At 38.0% G+C, this 12,824-nt stretch overlaps 1 protein-coding gene across 1 annotated transcript; it reads right to left on the reverse strand.

Annotated features, from left to right (window-relative positions):
* Positions 1 to 3,448: 3,448 nt before the first annotated feature.
* Positions 3,449 to 11,403, reverse strand: LOC306886739 (kinesin-like protein KIF18B; the record flags this gene model as incomplete). Its single annotated transcript, XM_079444059.1, is given in 16 exon segments — positions 3,449 to 3,504; positions 4,232 to 4,430; positions 4,434 to 4,633; positions 4,708 to 4,900; positions 5,662 to 5,745; positions 6,514 to 6,670; positions 6,760 to 6,839; positions 7,362 to 7,466; positions 8,239 to 8,262; positions 8,416 to 8,438; positions 8,539 to 8,593; positions 8,752 to 8,850; positions 10,446 to 10,508; positions 10,640 to 10,735; positions 11,038 to 11,129; positions 11,340 to 11,403. Coding segments are annotated over 16 exon segments (1,590 nt in total).
* Between the last annotated feature and the right edge of the window lie 1,421 nt (positions 11,404 to 12,824).

Genomic DNA, 12,824 nt, shown 5'->3' on the forward strand with positions numbered 1-12,824 from the left:
CTTATGTGTATTTGATTTCATCAGACGACGGCTTGATTATCAGGATTTTTGTGCAGATTAACATCTTGGAAGGGAGAGCTGGTTAATGGGTCGCCTTTCAGTCACTATTTTCATATTCATTCCGTTGTCTGACTACAGAAACAGTAAAATATATAAATGAAAATCAAAATGATACTGCATCAAAATACAGTATGTGGGCACAGAGAGAGAGGCAAACAAATATAATAATAAATGTACATTTTGCATGTTAAGAAGAAGTGAGCTGCCCTGTCCTGCAAAAACTAATAAAAGGTTTATGTAAGTAAATTGCTCAGTGCAAAGAAAGAAAAGTAATGGGAACCTGGTATTTCTTTTTTCAAGTGTCTAATTTTCTTTGAAAAACATCTATGACCTTTGAAACATGTCTAGTCTTCATGCTCTATGTTGACTATTGTTTCAATAATAATAAACATACATTTGCATCCATATTTGTCCATGCACATGTTGATTAGAGTATTAAAAAGTAATTTAAGGTACATTTAGAACAAATAAAAATGTGCAATTAAGTTGTGATTAATCACGAGTTAACTCATGACAATCATGTGACTAATCGCGATTAAATATTTTAATCGATTGACAGCCCTAGTCTAAATATATTTGAGCTATACTTGTGCTCCTAGAATCTGTGTATTCATTATTATATGGTAGAGGGCGCTAGTACACATCTTCTGTAAAGAATTTCCCCAAAAAAACACAAGTGAAGTAGAAACCAAACCAACACATGTGCTACTATAACACCTGTATTGTTCGAACCCTAATCAAACACACCTGAACAAGCTAATCAAGGCCTTCAGGTTTACTAAGGCTACAGGCAGGTGAGGGTTTTTTAAGGGTTGGAGCTAAACTCTGCAGGACATCGGCACTCCAGGACCGACGTTGACTACCCCTGCATTAGAGTGTGCATGGATCCACACTTCAAAAATCGACCTGAAATAGTAGACCATCCGGGGACTTTTGGCATATATGCTTTGGGACACACTTTTTAGGATGGATAATATGAACATTGGGACACAGGGATGGGCTGTTTCTTAATTCAAAGAATGCAGACGGACTTGTGTTCTCGTGGAGACCAGTCTTGCAAGGCTTCCTTGGAAGAACGAACTCGGAAGGACGCGAGGACACAGATCAGCATCCTTATGAGAATTGAGATTCGGCTTAACTGACCGCAGTCACAGCATAAGCAGTGGCCAATGAACAATAAATATAACATAACATTACAAACAAATGTCATAACTTATTAAAACATTTCATACAATTATAGATATTTTTCATATAATTGTATATTGTTTTATTTTACAGCGTTATACGTTTAACTATGACTATGTTAAGATTCTTTTTAATATGCCAATAAAAATACTGCAGACTTTCTCCGGGTCTCATAACTTTATTAAAATTAAGCAAAACAAAACGATAAATGTTTACTTTCAACTTCAAGATCCGTCGAGTTATAAATAAATATAGATATGAAGTCAAAGCAAGCAGGTTTAAATCCTCGATATCAAGAGCACATCCGGGCACTTTCATGCGTCCTCTGTACATGCTCTTCCCCCGTATTATGCGAGTAGGGAAGTAACCTAACGTTCTCTTTCAAACAATCGCTCAGTATCTCACTATGGGAATGATATAGCCAACTCCCGTAACGCATGCTTTCCGAAGCTGCCAAACAGACTCGAAAGAAAGAAAGATAACCTTACAATTTCAAAACCTTTCAGAACTGCATGAGCCAATGAAGGCGCCGTGACATCAAGGCGGTAAAATCTGATAAATGTATGCAGGGAAGCCCAACTTGCCACCGCACAAATATCTCCAACCGACACCCCTTTGAACAACACCCATGAGGTAGAAATCCCTCGTGTAGAATGCGCCCTTAAGCCCTCCGGGCAATGAAGACCCATAGATGTATAGGCTAGTTCAATCGCCTCCACCATCCAATGGGAGAGGCGCTGCGAGGATATCGGCTTACAATGAGTGGCCCATGAAACTAATAATTGATCATTCTTCCTGAACGATCGTGTCCTGTTTACATAATTGTCGTGTTGTGTCCATTTCACTCACATCGAGAGACGAGTAGCCCTTGATGGGCACGCGATGAGAAAAGGGTTTATCCCATGAACATCTCATCTCTGCGATGCACGCCAGCAAAGCGGGAAGCACTTGCTTCGCCTGGGGAAGGCAGGAAGGGAGTAGGGCTGGGCAAAAAAATTATTTTTCGATTGTTTTTTTTAATGACATCGATTTGATATCGATTCTCAAAAGCCGCGAATCGATCTTTTCAGGTATTTATTTCAGCACACATAAAACAAGGAACTCTGAATCCATAATATCCCCCCACGAAGGAAGAGTTTTTGGGGTTTATACAGAGGCTGTTCACAGTTGCTGTTGTTTGTGGTTTCAGACTTCTCTGTAAACTCCTCCTCAGGATGCTGAAACTCTTCATACTGACTAAAGCAGCATTCACTTCCTGCTGGCATGCCAAAAACAACATCATTAACATTAAAAGGTTACCTGCAGCCTAAAAACACTGAATAATGAATAAGGCTGATGTAGCTGTTTTTTCAAATGATATAAAGGAGAATATATGGATCTTTTGCCTAGTGTGACACCTGCAGGACACTGCTGAGACACATGGTGTGAGACGACAATCATCTCATGTTCTTTGTGACTGCGTGTGTGTGTGTGAAGTGTTTGTGTCTGGACTGCTGGATTCTGTAAAGGGTGCCGAGTTGATCTCCCTCAAAAATGACTTGAGTTTCTGTCTCAAACCAGCATGTCCTTCTTTCTGCAGTTAGAGAAAAAAAAATATCACAAGCACTCATTTTATTATGCTGCCACATGCTGCAAAACACATGGAAATTATTTAGTTTGTTGTATGTATTTCTCCTTTCAAACGCGGAGGGCAGCTGCCGCGATTGCGACATACATGTCAGTAAAACATTAAAAAACAGCTCACATGCACTCAATTTAGATTTGCACTATGTTCTTCTACATGTTTTTAAGCCAACTTAATAACTATAAGTTTAAGTAGCATTTCAATAAGTTGGCTTTCTCAAGCCAACTTAATAATTGACAGAATAAAACATGAAACCTTTTCAGTCTCAAACTGGCTGAGGGTAAGAGACACACTCTCTTGAAATCTTTTGAGCTCTTCTCTGCTGGTCTGTAGTTCTGCCAGCAAGCTCTCCTACCATACAAACAGCACAATAATAACATGTTAATATAATCAAACAGATGTTCTAAAACTCAACATTGGCAGACTGCGTGTGATTTGTACCTGCTGGTTGTTATGGGTTGACTCAAGCTGGTTGTTTCTCTCTCTGGTACTGTTGAGCCGTGTGAGCAGTTTCTGGACGTCCTGGGTCAGTCTCTCTCTCTCTCAGAGTGCAGCATTTGTGTCAGCATTTTCTCTCTCTTACGACATGAGCTCAGCTCTGATCTCAGCTCCTCTGCTTCTGTTTGCAAACACACCTGAAGGACACAGCTTTTTCAACACTGTGCATGGCACAAAACTCTTTCACATACAATTTGCATTTTAAGCTGAGGGTTGGGGTTGGAAATGGCACACAAACTATCGTAAATGGTCAAATGTACTTTTTTTTATCAAAATGACCATATTTCCAAAATATTAATGTAAATACATTAATGAATGTTTACCTGTATATTTGATTCCACTTTTAGATATATAATAATAATTTCAAGCACTATTTGCTTAATTTATATAATTTTTTTGTTCTATTACTTTTTGTTTTTTATTTTATTATAGACTGTTTCTACGTTTATTTAATAAGCATGCAGCAAATTGATCAACAGTGACATTTATAATGTAACAGAATAATTTCAAATAAATGCTGTTCTGTTGAACTGCTGATCTAAGAATCCTGAGGGAAAAAAAAAATTCCACAAAAATATTAAGCAGCATAACTGTTAGATCATCAATAATAATACATGTTTCTTAAGCATCAAATGAGCATATCAGAATGATTTCTAAAGGATCATGTGACACTAAAGACTGGAGTAATGGCTGCTGAAAATTCATCTTTGTCATCAAAGGTATAAAAACTGTTCTTTTAAATTTAACAATATTACTGTTTTTACTGTATTTTTCATCAAATAAATGCAAACTTAGTGAGGTTAGTGAGTCTATTTAAAATAGATAACTCCAGAGTTGTGATATAATCCAGCGCATTACTGGTACCTCTGCAGTATAATATTATTCCCATATCTGCAGATGTGCCGCTTGTAGATTCTTCATTTCCTCTTGTCTTTTCCCAGCTCAATCCCTCTTGTCTCTCCTGTGTTGCTCTTGTTCTCAACTCATTCTCCAGTTCTGCTACTTTTTGACTGAGAGAATCTTTGTCTCTCCTAGCCTGAACGATAATCTTGTCATATTCCTCTCAGATCTTTCGTTCCAGGGAACAGTTAGGACACTCCACAGCTGCTGAGGGAGCTGAAAAAGGTTCAAGAGAGGATGTAGAGAGCCGCTCTACAGAACGGCGCTGTGAAGATGAAAACTCTGATCCCTTTCCAGTTCTTTCTCTCCCTCCAGCATCATGGAGAACCGCCCCAGACAGGGAACGGGGCAGGGAGCGGGTCCTACCTGCAAAGCAGTTAAAAGTTCTTCTTTAGTGTTTAGAGTCATTACTGATTTTATTTGAAAATGCAGCTTGTTACCATCAGCTCTGTTTTTCTCATCTCCAGGTCGAGATCCACGGCTGTAATGCCCAGGTGGTTCGGTTTGGCTTGGTTTCTCCAGCTGGGGGAGAAATGTTCTGAGCTCCAGCCCATGTCCACAGTGACCTGAGCTGAGTTTAGGTTCAGAGGGACTGACTGAACTCAAAAGAGTGGGAAGCAAGCATGTCTGCGACTGAAAATACAGCAAATGAAACACCAAATATGAAAATACCAGATCATACTGTCTGTTTTTTTGGATCATAAGAAAAATGCAGTGAATGATAAAAAGTTAATTTCTGAAAATGTCAAAAGCAAGACATTATAAAGCCTTAAAGGTCTAGTGTACCATCTTTCTATCAAACCTGTTTTATTGCATGCAGGTCTATCATCTGACATTTAACAAAACATTTCTATAGTTAGAACAGAAGTTTGTCAAATTTACAAAAAGTCTTTGTTTACAAATTTCTTTAGCATCATATCTGATCACTGGAATTATTGTGAAGCTATACAGGGCATCAGTCACTGGCTTTTAAAATTAAACATTTAATATGTTAAACAATAGCCAATAATACTGAAAAATATTAGTAATAGGTACATAATAACATATTAATTTTTACTACTTTATATACTTAATTATAATTATATTAACAATCATTTAGTAAATTGACCGACAAACTTATAGAAAGTATACATCACAGTTTAACACTGTCCTCCTCTGTTCTGATGATGTTCCCTCTCACTATACTGTAACTTTAGAAACAGGCCACTAGAGGCAAAACTATTCAAATGAAGAGTCAAACTGATGAGCACAATAAAAGTTGCCCCTTTCATCTTTACGACTCACCCAGCTGCAAAAGGGCACTTGATATACAAATGCATTCAGGGTTTAAAGTGAAGCTATAAATTATGTCTATGTGAATATGTGCTGTGTATGTGTGTGGGTTTAAATCTCACCTTTCTGTCAGATCCGATCGGTGGTAAAATCTGCTGTCTGTTCAGATGATAAATGTCCTTCTTCCCATTCAAATATATACATGAATAGAATATTTTTGTGAGATTACGTCATTTATGAATGAGCTGATTTTAAAAAACCGTTAGATAAGAGCGGCGTGTGTAAGACTTCACCAGTATTGTGCATCTGGGTATGATCTGTAAGTGTAGTCATTGGGGAAAAAATCACTCATATTTAAAAGAACAGTTCCCAAAATTGAAAATTTGTTGGAAATGTCCTCACCCTCAGGTCATCCAAGATGTAGATGAGTTTGTTTCTTCATCTGAACAGATTTGGAGAAATTTTGCATTACCTTACTTGTTCACCAATGGAAGTGAATGGGTGCCGTCAGAATGAGAGACCAAACAGCTGATAAAAACATCACAATAATCCACAAGTAATCCACATGGCTCCAGTCCATCAATAAAGATTATCAGTTGTTTGAACTCTCATGCTGACGGCACCCATTCAAAGCAGAGGATCCATTAGTGAGCAAGTGAAACTAAAAACTAAAACTAAATTTCTCCAAATCTGCACAGATGAAGAAACAAACTCATCTACATCTTGAATGGCCTGAGTGTGAGTAAATTTTCAGCAAATTTAAAGTGAATAAAGGGTTAAAACTGTTAGCAAACATTAGTACAAAGACAAATATTATAGGACAATAATTTATTGTTGTGTTTTTCAAGTAAGGTGAGTTACATGTGGAATGCAATGCATCTGGGAAGACTGTGTGCGCATTTGTTGAAGTGTTTTGTATATTCTGAAAGTATGTGTTTTCAGAATGAAAATGCTCCTGGGAAGAGTGTGTATACCTGTTCAGGTGTGTAATGTAACTGAGATTTGTATATGGGTCGTGAAGGAACAGCCATGGCTCTGGAGGCAAACTGTAGAGAGCTGAGAGTTTCAGATATTAAAGATGATTGAGATGACACCGTGACCACTAAACACGTCTGGCAGTTCCCTCCCAAACTAAACCAAATAACAAAATAAACATCAAACTCAGAAACAAATGTTGAAGAAAGTGGAGAAATAATGATGCCGATATTGATGATGCTCACCAGTCCCTAAGTGCTCGGGTTAGTTTGGATTCTCTGTATGGGACATGCTGGGACCCCGCAGAGCTGAGGGCAAAAATCACCTAAAAAGAAAGAAAGGATTGAGATTTTCTGTACTTGGCATGTTAATACTTTTTATAGTATTACTGTATATGCATAATACCAGGACAGGTATAAAAGCATTTTGTTATGTAATTTATGACCAAAATGACTCATATTATGGAATTCTTTCTTCAAACACAGTGAGAAAACTCATAACAGAGAAGAAGAGGCCTCCACATTATCTAAATATAAATAATCAAATGAAGAGGTCAACATCCTGAAAAAAAATATTTTCTCTTTGTTAATGTGACATCTTCCCTTCCCTAAATGGAAAGCTATGTAATCATACAGATCATTTCCTGTGTATAAATTCCTGCATATGCAGCCAACACATTGATATGATTAAGACAGGGCTCTTAGACTGATAAATAATCACTGGAGTACGTCTTGAGATACTCAAAACAAACTCTGCTCTTCAAAAGTGCCGTTAGTCTGACCGGGACAACAGTGATAATAGATAAAGCATGTTCTTTTTTTGCTGACATGTTTGAGGTATTACTAACATTTCTGAAAATGGTGAGGGAGTGTTTCAGCATCTTGGTCTCTTGTGGGTTTTCATTTGTGGCATTGAAAGTTCTCTTAATGTCAGGAACCACAGAACTACGAAACTGGGGCTAGAGGAAGAAAGTGAACATTAAAACTGAAAATCTATCTATTTGTAACCCAAACCTTTGTATTAAAGTATATAACAACACTGTACATTCTGTTGAATATCTTGACCATTTGTTTCAGGTAATCAACAGTACTGATATTCAGAAAAACAACACAATTATAACACATGATTTCTTTTTAGTTAATATTGAACAAATTTACGTTTTAGATCCGACAACAAAAACTGTTACACACAAAGCCATGTTTGTTGTGCTTCTCTGAGCAACACATGGAAGATAGTGTTTTATTACACTAAAACTGAATCAACCATTTTGAACGAATCATTTGAATGAATGAAATTCAAAGACTTAATCGTAAAGGCAAATCACCAGTTTCATTCCTGGATGAATCAGCGTGTTTGATGGAATCAATTGAGTCAATAATTCAAAGACTTTATCGTTAAGGCAGTCGTTTACATCAGCGTATGTCTTTTGTGTTTGAAGAATTAGATGAATCATTCATAAAGGCGATCAATCATTCATAATGACTCATTCAAAAAGACGATCACTTGTCACCACCTACTGGCGCATTGATGTTTTTTCTTTAGGTAAACATTAAAAACAAATAAAAAAATTTGGAAACTTGTCCCATGGTTAAAAATAGTGGTCAGTAGTTTAGAATAATCATAATATTTGACTATTATAATAGGTCAATCAATAGTGATCAATCAATTTCTTACTAAAATATCATGATCTGACACAGAAACATTTCAGAGTAACATAAGCTTACTTTTCCTGAGCTTGCCAAATCCACCTAACAAAAAGCAAAAATCATGCACGTTTCAGAAATCTTTATTAATTCACAAATATGGTGCTCACTACAAGTATGCCAAGAATGTGTACTTCACACAGAGAATACCTAATATTTCAGTTATGCCAAAAGGAGTCTCCGATGCTATCATCTTACCAGAGTGGCTGTCAAAACTCCCTCTGCAACCATAAAGCACAAACACACACAAAGGGAGGTAGTTAATCAGATTTGTATTAATGGAACATAATTACGCCGCGACACTGTGAGTTTGCAACACACCACTGCAGGGGGTACAAGGAGACCCTGTGGGAGGCTCTGGTATGTTCATATCTCCCTACAATAACAATCAGACTGCAGGCAGAGGTTCCTAGAGCTGACTAATGCGTAGGGCGTTGACTGAGGGGAGCTATTGACCGACAAATGGACTGAGATCACTCTGATCGTCATACTTCAAATGAAATAGTGTTTGCTCATCAGATCAGATTGAGTTACTGGCTCTGTGTGTCTGAGGGTGGAGCCACTGCGATGCACCTGTAGGAGATCCTGGGCGGAGTTCACTTCCACCTCCGTCAACCCATCGAGACGCACCACCTCCTCACAGTCACGCACCCAGATTAGATTAGATTAGATTAGATTAGATTAGATTCAACTTTATTGTCATTGCACATGTAAGGTACAAGGCAACGAAATGCAGTTAGCATCTAACCAGAAGTGCAATAAGCAGAGGTACAGGATATACAGTGCCTACAATATGTTACATATGTACAGAAATATACAGATAAGGCAGTAGTACTATGGACATAATTTACAAGTTTTTAAATACTATCAGTATGATATACAGATGGGTGATATGCACATACTATACAGATGGGTTGTGCAGTTAATGTATGTACAGTAGTACTATGGACATAATTTACAAGTTTTTAAATACTATCAGTATGATATACAGATGGGTGATATGAACATACTATACAGATGGGTTGTGCAGTAAATGTATGTGCAGTAGTACTATGGACATAATTTACAAGTTTTTAAATACTATCAGTATGATATACAGATGGGTGATATGAACATACTATACAGATGGGTTGTGCAGTAAATGTATGTACACTATGAGCAAAAACTATGAAAATAATTACAAATGGATATGAATAAGCTATAAATTAAGATATATAAACACTAGTGCAATGAACATTGAAAGTGCATAGAAATAAAATTTACAGTACATAGTAATCAGTGTAGATTGGTTGTTTTTTTGTTTCGTTTTTTTAATCGATTTAATGATGGGGAGGGGTGAAGAGTTTGTAGTGGTGTGTGAGGGGGGTATCATTGGGCAGAGTTTAGTAGGGAAACAGCTGTAGGGAAAAAGCTGTTCCTGAGTCTGCTTGTCCTTGATCGGAGGCTCCTGAAGCGCCTCCCAGAGGGCAGCAAGTTAAACAGTCTATGGTCAGGGTGAGAGGAGTCCTTAAGAATGCCGCGAGCTCGACGTAAACAGCGTTTTCTCTGGACGTCCTCAATGGCAGGGAGTGGTGTCCCTGTGATGCGTTGGGCGGTTTTCACCACCCTCTGTAGTGCCTTGCGGTCAGCAGCTGAGCAGTTCCCATACCAGACTGTGATGCAGTTGGTCAGGATGCTTTCAATTGCACACCGGTAGAACTTCCGCTGGATGATTGGAGACAGGTGGTTCTTCTTCAGTGTCCTAAGGAAGAAGAGGCGTTGGTGAGCCTTCTTGACTAGGCTGGATGTGTTGGTGGTCCAGGTCAGGTCCTCCGAGATGTGGGTTCCCAGGAACTTGAAGCTGGAGACACGTTCAACAACCATCCCGTTAATGTGGATGGGGTCATGCGTTCCACTTTTCTTCTTCCTGAAGTCCACAATGAGTTCCTTTGTCTTGCTGGTGTTGAGGAGCAGGCTATTGTCAGCACACCATGCAGCCAGGTGCTGTACCTCCTCCCTGTAGGCAGTCTCATCGTTGTCTCTGATGAGGCCAATCACTGTGGTGTCGTCAGCAAACTTGATGATGGAGTTGGATTCATGCACAGGCCTGCAGTCATGGGTGTAGAGGGAGTAGAGAAATGGGCTCAGCACACAGCCCTGTGGTACGCCGGTGTTGAGTGTGATGGTGGTGGAGCAGGTGAGGCCTGACCTAACATGCTGAGGTCTGTTGGTCAGAAAGTCCAACAGACTTTCTGAAAGACTTTCTGAAAGTCCAACAGAAAGTCCAAGATCACCTCACTCCCTTTTGGATCCTGAACATATGTAAGAGAGACACAAGAGCATCTGAACACTTTCCTCTATCTTAGACTTCAAAAGTTTCATATATTCAGGCGAAGATGTCCTCAGTAGCGTGGCTGATGATGGCTTTGTGTTTAGCTGACACACTGCATCCCTGCATGGTATGAGTTTTACCGCTGCCCGGAGAGCCATAGACAATTACACAGCCATTATAACCCTGCTTTAGGTACTTGACCAGAGTCTGGCACAGAAACAAAGAGAGAGATAGATTAGTATCTCAATTTACAAATAAAATATATTAAGGACTAGTATTAAACATGAAAATTGTTGCTAAGAACATTCTTTGAACCTTTGTTGTAGACTCATAAACATCTCTCTGTGATGCCTCCTCATTTAAGACTGCATCAAGGTCTATAATACGAGGACTTGACTTTATTGCATACTTTGATTTCACTTTAATCATTTCATTCGGGTTTTTTTTGCAAAAGAGCATGATGAATCTAATTAAGTGACATCTTTGATCTCATTCGAATCAACACTCACCCTTCCAGTGTCAACAACCACTCTGTTGAGATGTGTCACTTTGATGGAGGCTCTGGGTTCATCTAAAGAGACAGAACGTTTGGGTCTGTTCGCTGAGGAATTGAAAAATTTGGGTTAAATAGCTTTAGGATGTTTGCAGAAATCAAGATAAGAACAATGGAACAAGGTAATACAATCAAATAAAGTAGAATCATGCAAACTTCAGTAAAAGTTGTGCAGACCCTTATATACACTGTTTTTGTTTTATATAAATATGTGTGAGAGCATGTGTGTAAGACCTGTGTGTGAGTGTGTGTTCTCACGGGCACACAGACGGACGACCACTCTGAAACTCCTCTCCGTGTTTAGGCGTTTTGCTGCAGACATCCTCTTCAAACTTTGGCTTCTTGCCCAGTGGGTAAATGTTGTAGACAAAGACAGAGATATAGATGCATGATTATAATCATAAATAATAATTAAAAATTTAAATTAAAGAACACTGTTGCTTGCTTTTTTGCCAAATATGATCAAATTAATAACTAGTACCAGTTTTTCAGTAAGGGTCATCAGAGACAGGTCATCGAAAACGTGGAACGGCAGTTTTATAGAATAATACAAGAATTCCAAAAAAAGTTTATCACATTGTAAAATTCTGTATGTGTAAATGTGTATGTGTAAATATGTAAAAAAAGTATAAAATATAACATTAATTCTAATATTAATGTTATTCAGTTTACATTACAGGAATAAATGTTAAACTTCGTTTTTTATATTATTATTATTATGAGCATATATTATTATTATTGCTGTTAAATGCAGTAAAGCTGTGATTGTCAGAAATTACCATAAAATACTGAGACAACGATTTTGGTAAATAAGGACTAATCCATATAAGCCATAGCCAATACATAGACTATGCACCACGGTAACACCGATGATTTTTTAATAATTCAATAAACATAAAACGTTAACTCAACAGCATAAAGTGGACGATAAACACCACAATGTACACGTAAAAACCAGATAAAACTATATATTAAAAAAAACATACAATAAACGAGAGTTGGCCTACGCAATATTTTGTTTTAATATTTTGAAAGCTCCTGTTGTTCATCACTCCTCACCTCAGATGAGATGAGCGCGTTGTCTCGCGCACTGTTTAATTGGCGTTCACGTGATGCACGCGCGCGCAGGGAGGTGAGTGAACGCTTCACTCGGACTGTGACTGTGTGCTGAAAATGTGAAAATTTTTAACCAATAATTCAACCCCCCAGAAAAAAAAACTGCAAATTATCTTCAGATTTGGACAAATGTTATTTCATTAAATTAAAACTTAAGTAATAAACTATATCTTACTAAAACACATCTCAAACCACCAGTATAAGATGGTTTTCTTGATGATTTAAGATGGTCTTACAAACAATTTTCCGAGCTCATCTGAAAACTGTCCAAGAACCTTTATAAAACCAGCAAAATGAAGAACTAAAATCATACAATCATTTTAGGGTGGTTTAAGATGTTAGGAATGATCTGTCCTGTATGTTGATGCCGTTTTGCAGACTTTTGACTTTTAAATAAGCTTTGCTTTTTAAATAACCAGCATGGTCATATTTGTATATTGATACAGGGTTGTATTTCCAACCATGCTCTTTTACACCCAGCCGTTGCACCAGTCAGGAATAGTGTGTGACAACTTATGGCTGTTCCTCTTGACCCCCTGTACCTCTCCTCCAGCAGTGTCCTTTACTCCTTTACAATGTGCTTGGAGGAGGAATGTGCGTCATAATATGGGATTTTTAAGCTTCTGA

Source organism: Barbus barbus (assembly GCF_936440315.1).
Source record: "Barbus barbus genome assembly, chromosome: 20".
Taxonomy (NCBI): domain Eukaryota; kingdom Metazoa; phylum Chordata; class Actinopteri; order Cypriniformes; family Cyprinidae; genus Barbus; species Barbus barbus.